General features: G+C 33.5%; 3 protein-coding genes across 4 annotated transcripts; all 3 read right to left on the bottom strand.

The window, feature by feature from the left end:
* Positions 1–1960: 1960 nt before the first annotated feature.
* LOC105124413 (Nucleic acid-binding, OB-fold-like protein) lies at positions 1961–8427 on the bottom strand. Of its 2 annotated transcripts, XM_011024432.1 has the most exons (15): positions 8008–8427; positions 7291–7797; positions 7137–7260; positions 6713–6848; positions 6486–6600; positions 6308–6397; positions 5878–6177; positions 5697–5804; positions 5194–5265; positions 4833–4919; positions 4458–4529; positions 4261–4350; positions 3314–3421; positions 3004–3072; positions 1961–2323 (listed from the first exon to the last, which is right to left on the bottom strand). In XM_011024432.1, exons 1-15 carry the CDS (start codon positions 8257–8259, stop codon positions 2249–2251), a joined length of 2205 nt encoding a protein of 734 aa, XP_011022734.1. In that variant the 5' UTR covers positions 8260–8427; the 3' UTR covers positions 1961–2248. The 2 variants fall into 2 exon arrangements, with proteins under 2 accessions (XP_011022734.1, XP_011022733.1); XM_011024431.1 differs by having other exon boundaries at positions 7137–7797.
* A 1947-nt stretch (positions 8428–10374) lies between these two features.
* Positions 10375–12128, bottom strand: LOC105124412 (LIM domain-containing protein WLIM2b-like). Its single transcript, XM_011024430.1, has 5 exons — positions 11971–12128; positions 11735–11834; positions 11570–11592; positions 11371–11460; positions 10375–10813 (listed from the first exon to the last, which is right to left on the bottom strand). Exons 1-5 carry the CDS (start codon positions 12103–12105, stop codon positions 10523–10525), a joined length of 639 nt encoding a protein of 212 aa, XP_011022732.1. The 5' UTR covers positions 12106–12128; the 3' UTR covers positions 10375–10522.
* Positions 12129–13911: 1783 nt separating this feature from the next.
* On the bottom strand, positions 13912–16614 carry LOC105124411 (remorin-like). Its single transcript, XM_011024429.1, has 7 exons — positions 16600–16614; positions 16372–16442; positions 15706–15856; positions 15474–15527; positions 15298–15385; positions 14510–14591; positions 13912–14351 (listed from the first exon to the last, which is right to left on the bottom strand). The coding sequence occupies exons 3-7, from the start codon at positions 15848–15850 to the stop codon at positions 14151–14153; spliced, it is 570 nt and encodes a 189-aa protein (XP_011022731.1). The 5' UTR covers positions 15851–15856; positions 16372–16442; positions 16600–16614; the 3' UTR covers positions 13912–14150.
* Positions 16615–17141: the final 527 nt, after the last annotated feature.

The following is a 17141-nucleotide window of genomic DNA, read 5'->3' as shown; positions in this document are numbered from 1 at the left end:
TTCAATTTTTTCCTTTAACTCAAAATTTTAGTTTATCCTCTCATTTTTTTTTTCAAATGAAGTTTTAAATGAAACTCTTATTCTTTTAATAATTATTTTTTAACATTTAATTTTATTTATTTCATAATTTGACATTTTATTTGTTAAGATTTGGTTTCTTAGTTTTTCCTATTCTTTCTAGACCTTTTCCAATAGTCAATCTAGAATAATTATCGGGTCATAAATCAAGTGGGTTGACTTGAGTGAACCAAAGTTAATTAAATTTTTTTGTTTTATAAAAAAGTCAAAATGATACCCTTTAAAAAAAAGGGATTTTGACCTTGTTTTGATTGGATTTTTCTTAGGTTAATCGAAACATCAGTCAACCCAGATTTTTGATCAATTACAATAGATCAATTCTCTTTTAATTTTTTTTGAAACTCCGGTTAATTTAAGTCAAGGATCACCTGGAACACGAGTCAATTTGTCAAGCTGAGTCAAGTTTTTAAATAGTTGCTTTCCAGATATAATGCTTCTAGTTTAGTCATTACTTAAGATTATTAATTTGAAAAATTAACATGGGATGATATCGTTATTTTTTCTATTTATATTTTTGAAGTTGTTCATTTTAAAAAATAAATTTTGTTATTTTTTAATTAGGTTATTTTTTTTCATGGTCTAGATGAGAGGTTTATTTAGGTGAGCTATATTCTTTAAAAATCACCTTTTTTTTCATTTTGTTCATCAAAATTCAATTCTTTTTAAAATTAAAATTTGTTTTTTATATGTTTTTCCTTCTATTGAATTATTTAGTCTAGATGATACCACTTACGAGTTTTAATAACCTTACTTGATTTTTTTAATATTTTTTCATTAATATTTTTTCTGATTTTATCCTTTTATAGTTTGATATTGTGGGTTTCATGGTTATTATTTTTTTCAGTTCTCTTGTTTATATTTTGGTGAGGTTAAATAAGTTCAATCTGTTAGTTTTCCGTGTAAATGTCTAATTAGTATTAGTATAATAATACATAAGCACCTGTTAATAAATCTTAATTATACTATGAAAAAGATCTGTTAATTTGGTCTTTTTAACAACCTTATATTTTTTTTTATAGGTTATCGCAGTCTTTGGTTTTCACAAGACAGCTCCTCAATCGGTCCAGTTCTCTGGGTTGTTCAACTGAAGCAAAGACCAGTTGCATGGAATTTTCAAGTTAGACTACAATGTGAATCTTGAAGTAGATACTAAAATATCAGTGATACAGCGAGAGCTCTCTTTCTGTTTTTTCCTTTTCTGGAACAATTAGCACAGAAGGCAAAGTTTTTGCCTGTTTAAGAAACCATGAGCTGTAATCCTGAACTTGATACAATCCTTGTATCTAGCCAGACAAGAAAATATTAGTAGCTGCATCAAGATCTGGCCATTTCAACAAGTCAGGCCAGGGAAGACGAGATGGCACGTAGTTAATTCAAGGATCTTGAACTTCAACCTAAAAATCAAGTATCCACCAAAGCTAAACAAAGGAATCTTATTTTTCTAACAAATGTATAGCATGAAATGGATCCCTTGTATTGCAATGTTAACATAACTTGCATAATCCCCAGCAGCAGCAGTGCAGCCTACATCTAGGGTACTGGGTCTGGAGGAGGATGATTCCAGATACGTTGGTTTTTCAGATTTGATGTTGCAAGATTGAGACAAGCTGCTCAGTTAATTTGCAATACACGATACCTTCCTTCATATAAAAAGAAATTTGTCACTCCATGGGTTGTTTCTAACGGTACAGAAGATGGGAAATAAATCTTGGGTTTGATTTATCAGATCATTACAGTGGAGACTGGCACAGCAAAGACGAGAGCTGATCTAGGCATGGCAGCGATGCCAGCTGTGAGGATCAGGTAAAATGTGAGAGCAATGGTGATTTGAACTGTCCTCTCTAGCTAGTGTGTTTTATACAAGCGATCACGGAGCCAGCTCCTAAATCTTTTCTATAAAAATTAATAAAATACCATAATTGAATATCTTTGTACAACAGTTACGCTAATACAACCTGTGACAGCAAACAGAGATTGTGTAATACCGCAAAAGCTTCGCCCAACCAAATCCACACAAAGAAGAAACAGAAAATAAGTAGTAAAGAATAAAAATATGTAGAACAGAACCCCTTTTTTTAGCTAATGTTGGCAAAGTCCAGCGTCACAGTCTGAAATATGGCTGCTTGTAGAGTGGGTCGGAGGTCAGAGGAATTTACAGTTCAGCACAAAACTATTCCACTCTGTTAGTGCAAGACAAAATCGTAGATTTCATTTCTTCTTTGCTCAATGATGCCTGAACTATCACCTGATGCAAAATTGAGGTTTAATCACCAAAAATAAAAAATAACAAAAATTAAGGTGTTTAAAAGGAAAGATCGTGACTGTTTGTTTAGTTTCCCTTCATACAGTCACAACATAGTCGTTAACTTTCACCTTGTTCAGCCAGCATATTTAATCTTTTTGTTTTTTTAATTTCTTAAGAGATTGCAATTTTTATTATTGGAAATAATTCAGAATACCTGTTCTCAAGCAATAATGCTTTATGGCCAAGTTCAAGTAATTACTTTATGAAGTATAAAGATGGCGAGCTCAGAAAACAAACTCTTCAAATGAAAACAACTGAAATTGATTGCTCGGGTGGCTTATATTTTCATGCATTTGTCCTGTTTTCACTTGAAAGTGGGTAAGGGCACTATAAGTGGTGTCAGGAAGGTAGTCTTGTAATATCTTCAGCAAGTTCATGAAGCTATTTGTACAAGGCAAAAGTTCAGGGCTCAAACATGCTGATTTAAGAAGTGCAGAATCTTCAAGGTAATATACTTTTAATACGAGAATAGGATCAAACTTTCAACTATTTATGCATGCAAGAAACTTTCATACGGATGCATTTTTCAATTTGCAAAAGGTGAATCTCTTGATCAAGAAGATTGATGGGACCATCAGGAATCCAATAACACAAACACTTGCGAACTCCAAAATTTTTACCTCTTGTACTTTGTTTCCAGATCGAGCAAGCAATTTGTATTGATTCTCAAACATGGACGCCATATAAACCTGAAGCAGAAGATAGATGGGAATCGGATTAGCTAGCATGATTCAAGTCAAGGATAAATAATATATAGAAGGTGAGAAACCAGTGCTTTCTTTCAGAGTTAAGAAACAAAGGCTACAATAACAAATGGTACATTCGCTACAGCTATTAACACCCTGTAAAATCATGACCATGATTATAGGGGTGAGGTGCACCTTTAATTTGTAACTTCTGGAGCGATATCTAGTTAATAAGTCCTTGTACCTGAAATGTGGGAGCTAAACCTGGACTCAAAAAGAAGCGGCCTCTAGCTACAGACTGGATCCCTTGAATTTGTTGCAACTCTTTGACAAGTGTTTCAACATCAGCCCACTGCAGAATTCCCAAGTCAGAAAATTCAAGAATAGCTACTGCAACACAATGTACGAGGTGCAGAGAATACATAGAGCATCGTTCAACTAACTATTGATACTTGCTTCCATAAATACATGCATCATAGGAAGTACCCCGTAATTAACTGAGAAATGGAAGGCAAACTTGCCCAATCTTCCTAAACTGCGGCAGAATTGCATTGTACTTGTGCGATTACAATTGTCAAATCAAACTTTGAAGCAAAAAATAAACATCATGCAATGAAAAACATAACAATGCTAGTGTTTCCATCGCCAGCCTGACATGGCTGTCAACATATGAATCATTACCAAAACCCCTGTAACTGATCTTAAACCCTTTCAATCATTAAATCCCATAAATTTCACTCCTATTACTATCATCCACCTTCAAAGCCTACTTTTCACAATTTGGGGATTTTACTGAAAATATTATTTAACAGATGGCAGGGCACAGCACCAGTAAAAGCTTCGCTCTCAAATTAGACACCACCAGAATCAATTTTTCATATTGGAATCAGCACAATCATCAATTTTTTTCATGAATAAGTTTATTTGGAGAATCTTGCTTGAATATTATGAAGCAAGTTTGGTTGGTCCGGGCCTTATTTCCTTGTTCTTTTTTATTCAGAAATCATAATGATGCAGATATTCTTGTTCAGCAACTCTTACTCTATCCACATATTGTATTTATATAATAACATTGAAATGCAGTCTTTTATTTATTAAAAATAAATAAAAAGTAGAAAGCCTTTTATTTGGCAAGTCAAAGTGACGAGGAGTTGATGACTAAAGGTGCTACTCAAAGGATGAGAATAAAACCTCAGAATCTGCTTCTGCTGCTTGTAATCTCCCATCCAGGGGAGCACGACCACCAAAGACAGATTCCAGGGTCTCAATCAGAGGATCAGGCTGCCAAGCGAAAGAGAAACAACACATTATACAATGGACATATTGTTGAATTGCCTTGGCCTAGGATAGAAATTCAGCATCGGATAAACAAGTTAAATATAACTTACTGTAATCTCCTTCAATGATAAGAAAATACGTTGAAGGGTAAAGTCCAATTGGTGAACTTTTGCCTCCACAATCTGCAACAAGAATAACCTTCTTCAAAATTGAAATGGCATGAAAGAATTGGCAGCAAAAGAAGCATTACAACAAGCGAAGTATTTGATCAGTTTTTTTCATAGCCAGTTTTCAGTAAGGTTTGGCTGTAGGCAAAGTACTCATGCCAGACAGCACACAGAACAAGGACAGAGTTTTTCTGAAAGATCAACATATTGATGAGCCTATAGACAATCTTTTATGGTGCGTTATGGAACCAGCACATGTACACGGTCAATGGAGATATTTAATTGTCTGAAAATTTAATCATAAAACAGGTAACATACCTGACCAACTTTAAAACAGGATGCAGGGTTCAGAGTGGCATCCCATGAGACCTCCGATGCATGAATTAACGCAGGCACACCTTCAACCTAAATGAGTATAGTTAGGTTAAATATTTTGTGCAAGTATTCTAGGATCTCATGACTCTAAACTTTTGACTCTATTTTAAGGAATTAAAGATATTGACACAAATCAAACCACTCAGCCCTCCACCAGTCAATAAGGTATCTCTTGAACCCTTTTTTCTGCATATCTTTAAAAATATTCAAATTTCCCTACTAAGCAATGATTTCTTGCTCAAAGAATTATCAGCATACATAACTGTAATTCAGCTTGATGAATGTAGAAAAATTATTGATTTACCTCAACAAAAATGCCAAAATAAGTTACTTTCTTGATGCAGCATTTCACAACATCCCCAATTTGAAGTGTAGCCTGGAAAAACAAATGGCATGAGAACATGAAGACCAGAAGCTTGCTTGATAAGCTAATGAACAACAAGCTTTTGGACAACACAGAATCCAGATGTATAGGAGATAAAGTTTGGCCTGAAATTCATCTGATAATCTAACAGACAACAAGCTTGCTTCTTCACGTCAATTATGTAACATTTTGATTGTTATGGTGCATTTTCTTTCTATCAACACTGCTTCAACCACAAAAGGGTCAGCTCACAATTAACCCAACAAACAAATCCAAGTTTCAGTTCTGAAAATCAAAGTAACTTGAATATGAAACTACATAAATTGTGATAATTATTTTCACTGTCAAACTGTTATAAATGTTTTCAGGAATTTAAAGCTTGCATATAAAAAAATAGTGAACAATAAGAATCAAGAATTAGTGCATCTGGACAAGTTCCTTACCATTAGATGTCTCTTTTTCTCAACCAACTCTTCCTTCTCTTTTGGCCTCAGAGAAACTACAAGTTTCCTCAATTTTCTATCAGCAATAACCACGTTCACTTTGATTTTCTGCAAATAGAAGTCCATGAAAACTTGAAAGAGAAATGTTTATTATTAAAATACCAAGTTAATATTTCCAAACCTGACCAACAAAAGAAGACAGGAACTTCAGTTTTTCTTGGTCATAGAGCCTAAGAAGATCCTCTAACTTCATATCCGGCTTATTTTCTACCTCAATTTTTCTATCCGTATTTGGAACAATGCTTGAATCAAGAGAACTGTTCTTTTCTGGGACATTGTAGCTTCCAATTATTCCTAAGTTTTTCTTGTAGAGTGATGGATCCAAGCCTTTCTGTTTCAACCATGACTCAAAAGCTAAGAACTTCCACCTTGCAGCTAGGTTACGGTATGGCAAAAATCCTACCAGAGAGCCAAAAGATACCTGCAAATAGTTGCATGGAATTCAGAGAGGTTGCGTGCAAAAGAACTTGTTGTTCTGCAAATAACATAGTACAAGAGGAGAAAACAAGTCCAAGCAAAGCCCATTTACTACTTTGTCAAATTGGACTTACAATGAAACCTCTTACGCTGAAGCTAATTAACTCAACTTCTACTCTATCTCCTGTCCTAAGCAAATCATCTGCCCTTTTCCAATCAGCAACCTACAAGTCCATAAACTGCCCAGAATTAATACTCAACAGTTATTAATCAAAACCATTACAAGATTTGATAAAGACATAACAATCTCACCTCCAGTGGTGATATGGAAGAGACATCCTCATTAGCATTTCCAAGATTTTCAGGATTTACAAGATTCAAATCTTCTACTCTAGAGGCTGATGTCGCTTCAACATATTGGTCTAATCTATAAAAAGCAGCATGTTAAATAAGGAAAATCTAACAAGAAAACTAGGATAAACGTACAAATGCTTTGGCAGGTAAACATTAATATAAATCTGATGTATGACTCTGCAGACCTCTTTGGTTTCCCTTGCAGTGCAGTTTCCATAGAGATCTTGACAGCAGAATCAACCAAATTGTTATCAGATTGTTGCTTTAGGGCATCTTCCTCTTCAGTGAACTCAATATTGCTCTTCTCTGATGGCTGCCTTCCTTAAAAATCATGCATGGTGTTATTTTTTACAATTCTAGCTCCAACAAAAAAGCCACTAATATGTGCTTAATTTTTACAATTCTAGTTCCAACAAAAAAGCCACTGATATGCACTTTAGCTTAGAACCTAAAAGGTGGGTTCAGATAGGATCACTTACATATTTGAATCTTGCTGTGCATTAAAAAGGAAATGTAAAGAATAAAAGAAGCCCCACAAAATAGCAACACGAAACGAAAAAGATTCAATTCTCACTGAAAGGATTGTTACAAAGCAGCATAGTTTATTACCTGATATGTAGTTATCTTCTACTTCTTGCTCCTCCACAAATGAGGCATCCCCGGTTTCTGAAGACTCTTTGAACTCAATCTTCATAGTTTTGGGTTTTTTTAACAGCGTAAAACCACTATATCTATTCTCACCTTCTTCTTTTTCAACCCTCATTCCAGCACCATCATGATTAACTTCAGTTCCCAAATTGCCAGAATCTGGCTTCTCATCAACACTCATTGGTCGTGGCTTTCTCAATAGTGTCATATCACTAAACTTCTCCTTATTTTGATCATTTCCCATTTTCAATGTTAAATTTGGTAAAATATTCACCCTATTCCTAGATGGCCTATCTTCCACATCATCCTCTACATACAAAGATGGCTTTCTCAAAATAACATTTGGAACACTATGCTTTGCGTTATCCATTGCTTTTTCAACAGGTTGGTTTGATTTCTTTATCTTGGGAGGAGCTACTGGCTTATCCTTTTCTTGAAATTTAAATCCTTCCTTCGGAACCGGCCGAACTAAATTCAAACCATCCAATACATTGGATGGTTTCTTTTTCATTGAAACATCAAAAGGAACCTCCTTTATTTCTATTGCTCTACCCTTATTCTTGTAAAATGATTTCTCAACTTCAAGATATGAAACATCCGGGTTTTCTTTTCTAGCCATTATCTAAGCAACAAAACCACAAATTTAAAATCACCAATATAATCAAATTCAAATTTCAAAGCAACAATTTATGAACATCCTTTTAAAAATGAACTTTGAAGAATTCCTACAAAAAATAGGCATGCTTTCACTTTAAGTATTGAACTATAAATGAAAACTTCAGCTAAAATAAGCATAATTTCCCATTCCTTGAAAAAAAAACACAGCAATTACCTTAGCAAGAGTAAGTTTGGGGTCTTCACCAAGTAAATGACCAAACTTGAGCTCCATTTGGTCCCACTGGTCCAGCTTTGGTTGTCCTTCTTCTTTTGCAGCCAAAACCAAGAACCCATTTTTCCTAGGAAACCATATTTCTCTTCTGCTACTTCTTGCTTTTACTGCAACTGATGGTGAAGGAAACAGTATTTTTCTCACAGAGAAGGAAGATGAAGTGGCTGAGGTGGTGGCAAGAGCAAGACAGTCCATTCTTTTTGGGGGATTGGAAAGAGTAATCTCATCAGATGGTGGTGGATGGCATTAAACTTTGTTTAATGTTTTGCACCCAGCGACTGTGCTTTAAGGAAAAAAATAAAGAGACTTTTCGAGCATAAAAAAGGAAGGGAAGGGAAGAGCTTTATCTAGTTCTCTGGAGTCTCGATAGCGTTTTATGGTTTTGCTACTTTACTTTTACGTCGTATCAGTATATGCCACGTTGTCACCCCAGCCATATTATAGCATGTCACTAGCCTTGCTGCCAGCAATTCACCGGGAGTCTGCTATATTTTTTGAGTAAAAAATAAAGTTCAATACCGCAAGCAATTTTTTTTAAAAAAAGAATTAAATAGTAAATTCAACTAGTTAAAATAAGTTAATCTTATTTTAATCAGGCAAAAATTAATAATGAATGAATTAAGTTAAAAAAAACATAATTAGAATAATTCAAGGAAAAATAATTTTTTTAAAAAAATAAATAATATATTTCAATTCACAATTTATTAGACATAAAAGAATGAAATAGAATAAAAAAGATATAAAAAATTAGTTATAGTTAACTTGAATTAGCATATAAAGTTTGTAATTCTGATAATCAGAATTAAATCAATTCGGGATATGTCATTAGACTTTTAATTCAAAAACAAAATAAAAAAATAATTATAAAGTTTTTTTTTTAAAAATAATTTGTGTTAACCTTTCAAACTGGTGATTTAGTTTATTAAATCTAAAACACCTTATCTAGAAAATCATGAAATTCAATTCTTAACCAATTAAATATTAAATTAAAAATAATAATTAAAATAATAGGGATCAAAATTAAAATACAAAATGAATTTTATATTTGACTGAATAATGAAATTAAAAAGAAATATCAATTTAATAAAAAAAATCAAAAGAGTGAGAATCACCATTAACATAAAAAATTAAAAATAAATTCTTGATTGAATGGTAAAAAATAAAGTTCATTACCGCAAGTAAATTTAAAAAAAAAAATTTAAATAATAAATCCAACTAGTTAAAATAAGTTAATTTTATTTTAATCAGGTAAAAAATAATAATGAATGAATTAAGTTTAAAAAATATAATTAGAATAATTCAAGGGAAAATAATTTTTTTAAAAAAGATAAATGATATATTTCAATTCACAATTTATTAGATATAAAAAAAAATGAAATAAAATAAAAAAGATATAAAAAATTGGTTATGGTTAACTTGAATTAACATATCAAGCTTGTAATTCTGATAATCAGGATAAAGTCAACTCGGGATATCTAACTAGATCTTTAGTTCAAAGATAAAATAAAAAAATAATTATAAATTTTTTTAAAAAAATAATTTGTGTTAACCTTTCAAACTCGTGACCTAGTTTATTAGATCTAAAACATCTTATTTAAAAAATTATAAAGTTCAATTCTTAACTAATTAAATATTAAATGATAAAATTAGAAAAAAATTCAATTATATAAAAGGATTAAAAATAATAATTAAAATAATAGGGATCAAAATTGAAATACAAAATAAATTTTATATTTGATTGAATGATAAAATTAAAAAAAAATCAATTTAATAAAAAAATCAAAAGAGTAAGAATCACTGTTAACATAAAAAACTAAAAATAAATTCTTGATTGAAGGGTAAAATTAAAAACCATAAATTTATAAACTAATTAAAAAATAAATTAGAAATCAAAATAATAAAAATCAAAATTTAAAACATAAAAAAGACATAATTTTTTTAAAATATTAAAAAAAAATTCATCCAGAGCAACAGCAAGGCAATGGCTAGTTATTCAAGTAAAAATTGTCATTTATTGCTTGTCTGGATGTTATAGTTTAATGTCAACATAATATTATATGCCCAACATAAACTATGCTTGTTTGGAATATGATTAATTATCAATTAACGCCTACATGAACTGATTTGGTTTTATATTAATGTAAAATTCACATCTTATAGAATTACAAGGTAGATACTGTCGTCTAACAGGTTAAGTTCCAGGGATTAAATCCTTCATATGGGAAGAAGTTTGTATTGATAGCAAGTGGGATCCTTTCTTTGTTGTTGAAACCACTAATTAGAGAAAGAATGGCCAAGAAAAAATAAATAAAAAGACTTTCTTTTTACCATTTATTTTGTTTAACAGTTTCCCCTTCTCTATGGACACATGCCTTACAAGGAAAAAGGAGAGCAACCACTTCTGTAACCTCAATGTCCCCTTGAGAGGCATGTGAAAGGGGCAATACAGCATTGATAACTAGTTCTGCACATTCTCATGTGCAATGGCTAAGTCAGAGCTAGCTTCTGGTACTGTTAAGTGGTTTTGTTCTGCTTCAGATTTTTCTTCTGGCAAATTTACTGCGTTTTTCTTCATCGTGGAAGTTTTGGTGAGATAACTATAGCTTCCCTTCTGCTTAAACAATTGCGAGAAGTGGGCCTTGCAGTATAGTATACCGTCAAGAGCAGCGTAGGATGATGGTGTGATAAAGCAACCTCCATGAGAGCACCTGAAGCATGACTTGTGAAAGAATTCTCCCTCCACAGTCACCTGTCAAGATTTTGGTTACAGCGATAAGCCTTTTTACTCTCACTCAATCATATTATTTTGATCATTTATTGAACCATCTGAACCAATAGAATAAAATGAGTAAGATTAAATTTGGTTAAGGTGTTAATATTATATTAAAAAATTATTTTAATTTAAAAGTATAAACTGTAGGCAAAGTCTCAAAAATATTTTTATATTACTATCTAATATATTTTTTTAAGTAAAATTAATTTGAGCTTAAAATTTGTATATACAAAAGTTACATTGTATTTAATTTTTATTAATTAGAATAAAAATATTAAAATTTAAACTTATAATTATTTGGTTAATAAGACTCTATATTATATTAAAAAAAATATCTAATTTAGATTGAAATAATTTTTTAACATTTAGTGCATGAAATTATAGGTTATGGCACAACAAAAATATCAATGAGAATTATTCTGACTTTTGCATTTCCATTTGAGTTTGTGCAAATATATACATATAATGGATTAGGAATGAATGTTAATTGGGGAAATAAGAATTGTGAGACAGAGAAAGGGAAGATAAGAAACCTTCTCTAGTGGGTATACAGTTTTTTTACAGGATGCGCATTTGTCCTGGGTGCCAGAGAACATGGAAGAGAGTTTGCTTGGGGCCTTTGTCTGCGTAATTGGGAAAACATACATCAAACTTCAGCAAACAACCTAGAGATTTCCATCAGAAACAAAAGTAGGGTAATGAAAAAGTATCAGTTGTGAGCAATTTTAGTACCAGGCCATTTTTCTTCTCTCCCGCTAACAGCCAGAATGCAGAAACACACTGTTAGCGCTCAAAGGAAAGGTAAAATAGGGAGGACTACATCCTTCTCCGTGGAAAACCAATTCCAAAAGTATGTAAAAGAATTGAACATAAGGAAAACAAAGAAGAGGATCTCACAGGATTGGAGTTTCTTGGTAAAATTGCCAGTCTCCTTGAATAGCTGGTCGTAATGAGGTTTGCAATATAAAACTCCATCGATTGAGGAATAGCTGCTCATCTATAAGAAAAATTTCATGGTGGGTCAAATTCATTAATCCTGTTAAGAGATCATATTCATTAATTCTTAAATGGACAACAGCTACGAAAGAGAGAAGGCATGCGAGGGGGGGAGGATAAGTGGATAGAACTCGTACCACAAGAAGTCCATTGCAGTGGCTGCATTTGAAGCACTTCTTATGATAAGGAACTCCATCAGCAGACACCAATTCAATGAAATAAACAGTTTTATCACAGGCCTTGCATTTCTCTAAGGTCCCAGTGAAACCCATTATGTTGGTCCTAGTGAATCTAAAACCAGCGATATAAAATCTGATATCGGAAGGGATGCTTGGAAAAGCTTTAACAGGAAACTTCAACAACAAATTCTGAAAGTTCCGTTCCACTCTATCTCAGAAGTTAAGATAGATGGAATTCCCAGAATATGTGACCCAGATCAATAAAATGAATGTTCAATGGATGGAGAAAAGGACACGAATCGCTTATTTAAGCTATTGTGACCTAGGGTTCATGTCTCTTGGAAAATGCAAATCACAGTTCTAAAAATAGTGTGGATATAAAGATAGACATGAAGCATTTCCTGACGTAGTCTTTTAAAGATAGTCCTGACAGGAGGCAACAATTACAACTAGAATCCTCCTATTATGTGGTAGACAAATCAGTTATCTCCATATAGATTTTTTACTATATCTAGCAACCAATCTGTAACTTCTAAGTTCTTGTGTGGGCATGACAATAAAGAACTATATTCGCATCCATTTGATTCCAAAATTGATCGGCCAACCACTCAGGAGTCTGCTTATATCCTACATAAAAGATGCAAGCATTGTTCGCAGATATGATTTATATTCATAAATGGATAGGTTGTTGTAATACACTGACGCTACTTATACCTTGAAATAGAGAAAAAAACTTCAATATTTCTTGAAAAGTTTGTGAAAAATTATTCCAATACTTTATTAGTTCATAATACTTTACATGGCTTTAAAAAAATTCATTTATTTATAGGTTAATGTCCCTGAAAATTACTGTCATAAATTCTTTAACTGCTCAGTAGCCATCATAAAAAAGATATGAAGAGATTACATAAACTTGCCTACAAACATCTAACAGGTTCATCTTCATGCAGCCAAATTAGCAGCAATCACTTCCATTCCGTAAAATTCACAAAGCAAATCTCAGAGCCCCTAACAAACCACACAAACATTTGGGAAATTTAGGTTTTATTTACTCTAATGCTTCATTCCTATTTTCCTTCCATAAAGAACAAAAGTCAAAATCATTCCGCTTCGTGCAAAGAGAGTCCTAGAGCTACATAAACAATTAAATCAAGATCAATCACTTAATCACAATCCACAGAAAACCCAACAACCAAACAGTGGCCAAGATTTGAAAACGAACACTTCAAAATAAAAGCACACTGACTGGCCAAAATTTTGATTCTAAAGAAAGAATTTTGATTCTGAACAATATATCACACCACGACAATTTGGCAGTCCGGTAAGAGCCTCAATATCTTTGGACACCAATTCAAGCTCGGTAGGAGAAAGGAACCTGACCCAAAAGCGAAAATTGGTGCATAAAATACGACACAATTGCTTGGCACAAAACCGAGTACTGACTCAGTAACGACAAATCTATCAGCGATCTCAATGTAACTTGACCCGGTGGCCAATAGCCTGACCTTGACTCAGCACCCTGGAAATGGTTCGAGCAAGCTAGACAACCATTCAAACGTTGAAGAGCTCATTCTGAATGTGGCTTTGAAAGAGTCAAGATGAGAAGAATCCCGGTTCAACTCACTGAGTCGATCGCGAGTTCGTCGTCTCTGTCTGCATGGGTGGGCTTAGAATCTGGTTCTCGTAATTGGGTTCCCTTTTGTTTCTTGGATGTCGGGAGTAGTGAGAGTGAACTGGTGGTTTCTTGAGAGGAGAGAAACTGATAAATGATTCGTAAAAGAATTCCACGGGAACTGGAACTGTGAGAATTTTGATTATTTCAATTGATTTGAAATTTTCTTATTCTCTACCAAATGTTCCTCTGGGGTTGAGAATGTTAGCTTAAGAAGTTAAAATGTATTATGGATGACATTGTTTAATTCATTTTTGTTTTCCTCTACTGGAGAAACGTCTTCTCACACAAAAGGAAATATCAAAACCCAAGCTTGGTTCATGTCATAACTTGGGTGATGTAACAGCTGCACACCCAGTTACCAAATTTTACAATATCAGAAGACAATTAGAGAACTGACCAACAAACAAGCCAAAATCGAAAAAAACTCAATTTTAAAATGCTTCTCTGGTATGCCCCCAACAACTTAGCTACTAAAGCATCCAAGAAACTTCTTTGGTGCATACCCGGTTGCTCGGAATTTCGCTGCGGTTTCCTCTACCTTAAGACATTCTTCGCTTTTTTTCGCTTCAATCATTGCTTTCTTCTCTTCAGCAGCCTTGTGGAGTTCGGCTGCTTTGTTCTTCATTTTCTCTGCATATTCAGCCTTCTTCCTCTCCAGTTTTTCCTATCATGCCACAAATTAATCGAGACACTTTTAAATCAATAGTTCATCGCAACAATATGTTACACAAGAACTTTGAACGTCGATGCAGTTTATTATGTGGTCAAGAAAATGAAGATGCGATATTACGCAATTGATACTTCAGTTCATAAGTTTTTTACCTCAAACTTCATTATTTTTGCCTCCACTGATACTTTCTTGGTTGTCTCCCATGATCCAATGGCAGAGAGTTTTTTGTGAGCCCTATTTGAAAATTCAGTGTGTATAACTAGCTCAGAATCAAGCTCTGAAAGTCATCATTGAGTAGGAATTGAAAGCTTTATGAAGCCAGGATTTACGTCCAACTTGCAGGACTGAATCAAATGCAAAAATCCTTGTTTAAAGAGGACATCGTGAATCATCTAAGATGGACCTTTCACCTTCGGAGAGTATAGATGAATTCTATAGAAATTTGAAAATGGAAATTCTAACCAAACTATCAAGTATCACACACACATAGATATTTATTGAGCGTCTTCGCATTTACATATCTGAAACATGTGCTGACGACAATGAACTTTACTTCTATGGCGATAGTAATGGAGTTTCGCTCTTAGTGATTCTATAGCTTAAAAGTGTCTGATCTGGTTCGGAAAATTTCTTCCAATGACGCATTTTTATAGCCTAATATTTTGAATTCCTGGACCCAATCCCAGGGACTTTCAAATACATTATTTGATGTTGGATGACCAAAAAAAAGCTGGTCAATTACATGCTGTAACATTCTAATTCAGGAGAACTTCAGACCCTAGCAAAGATGTACATAGTGCAAGTAGTTTGATAAATCGATTGAACCCGAGTCATTTGAAGCATGCTTTTATGCTTGATTTGATAACCTGGGTGTGGGGAGGCCTGCTTTATGGCAATACTAAAAGGTGGATAGTTCAAAGCTTTAGAAACAGTCTCTTACTTGTTCTCCACTTTAGCCTTCTCATTTTCTACCCATGCTTTAATTAGAGCATATCTTTTCTCAGTTTCAACCCTTGACAGGATAGCATCTGAAGATCGATATAAATCAATATGTTCTGTCAATAAGAAAAATATCAAATTTGAGAGCAGTAACTTCAAATGGTATCCTGCACACACCTCTATTACTTGATTCCCCTGAAACGTTTTCAGCAGCAGTTGGATCTGCAGCCTCTGATACATTGAAGATTCAATCATATAACTAGGGAACTTATATTAAAAAAGAAAAAAAAAACGTGGGGCTAGAAAAAGGCAAAAGATATCAATTTTCATGAAATATTAAACTATAAAGCTTCCCCTTTCCTGTCTTTCTATGTTAATTTCTCAGGAGAAGAATAAAAGGAGAACATACTTTCAGAAACTGGGACCAAGTTGTTCTCATTAGCAGCATCATTTAAAGAGGCTTCTTTCTCTTCTTTAACAGGTCCATGCTCTTTAGCTGGTGTAGGCAGAGAGACTGCCTTAGATTCATCTTTCTCGTGCTCCTCCTCCCCCATAAAGTACTATTTGAATTTCACCACAGAGACCCAAAAAACAATTTACAACAATAACTATCACCAAATACTAAACGAAAAATCCTATAAAGATTACCATCTAACAGAGAAAGAAAGAAACTGTTGTGAATATCGCTGGATTGTGGTAGGTACAAATAGAAGTTGGGTATGGACAAAAAAGCAATTTATTTGTGGGGTTCTTTGAACTTTCTCAGGAAGGAAAAAGCTATGCTTTTGTCTTTTTTTGGATCCAAAAGTTCATCCAATCTACATCGAGCAACTGCCAAATCATTACAATATGGTAGTCCATGTGTGACATTCAAGACATGTAGATATAGACTAGCTATATGGAACTGAAGATTTTTTAATATCATAAGAAAGCGATTTACTTAATTTATAGTACTCTCAACTTTCAAGCATTTCATGTATTGAATCATCAGGAAAGGTGAGTCTTACAAGACAATGAGCTGTTAGCATGCAATGGAAAGGGTTTTGCTTTGAGATTATTAACGTTATGTTCATACCTGAAACGAGAAGAGTGTTCGACAGACAGGAGGATGTCCCTTGCTAACAGAGGTGCAATCTTCGGACGAAAACAAAGAAAACCAAGAGCAAATGAGAGGAAAAGCTTGAAAAGGTGTTATTTTTAGGATATACCCTGAAATTAATCCGAATCAGCCATTATGGAAATTGTTTGACTGTTAAGGAACATAAAAAAAGGAAAAGAAAGACAAAACAGGTTGGATAGGCGACTGGGGCCACTTGGCAACAACCTTAACCTTAAAGCTTATGTTTCCTGAGAATCTCTGCATTTATATATTTTCTTCATCGAATATAAATTCTACATATAGAATTAAGGGTAATGAAGCATTGGCAGTCATTTCGGGGATGAATCCTTTTCAAATAGAAATTTTAATAAACTAACAATTCATAAATATTCCACCTCTACCCACATAATTTAAAATTTTCCAATATTGTTCTTACAGTTTTAGTTTATCCTCCACTACTAAATAAAGACCGCCTCTTTTCATATTTCATTTTTACTTTCATTGTTTTTCCTCTTTTGTTTCCTCTCAAATCTCTCTCTCTCTCTCTCTCTCTCTCTCTCTCTCTCTCTCTCTCTCTCTCTCTCTCTCTAAAGATTGTTTGATACCAAACGAAGGGCAGGGGCAAAAAAGAGGTTTACCCTTGATAATAAAGGACTGGTTAGGAGGTATGGTAGGAACTAGGACGCAGGTAAGCTGCTTACATCCTTGAAGGTAGCTTTACAACCATAAAGAAGCGTCAAACTAGT

This window comes from Populus euphratica, unplaced genomic scaffold, assembly GCF_000495115.2.
Source record: "Populus euphratica unplaced genomic scaffold, PopEup_1.0 scaffold4.1, whole genome shotgun sequence".
Classification (NCBI taxonomy): Eukaryota; Viridiplantae; Streptophyta; class Magnoliopsida; order Malpighiales; family Salicaceae; genus Populus; species Populus euphratica.
The sequence above is the reverse complement of the archived record's forward strand: the minus strand, read 5'-3'. Positions and strand labels throughout refer to the sequence as shown.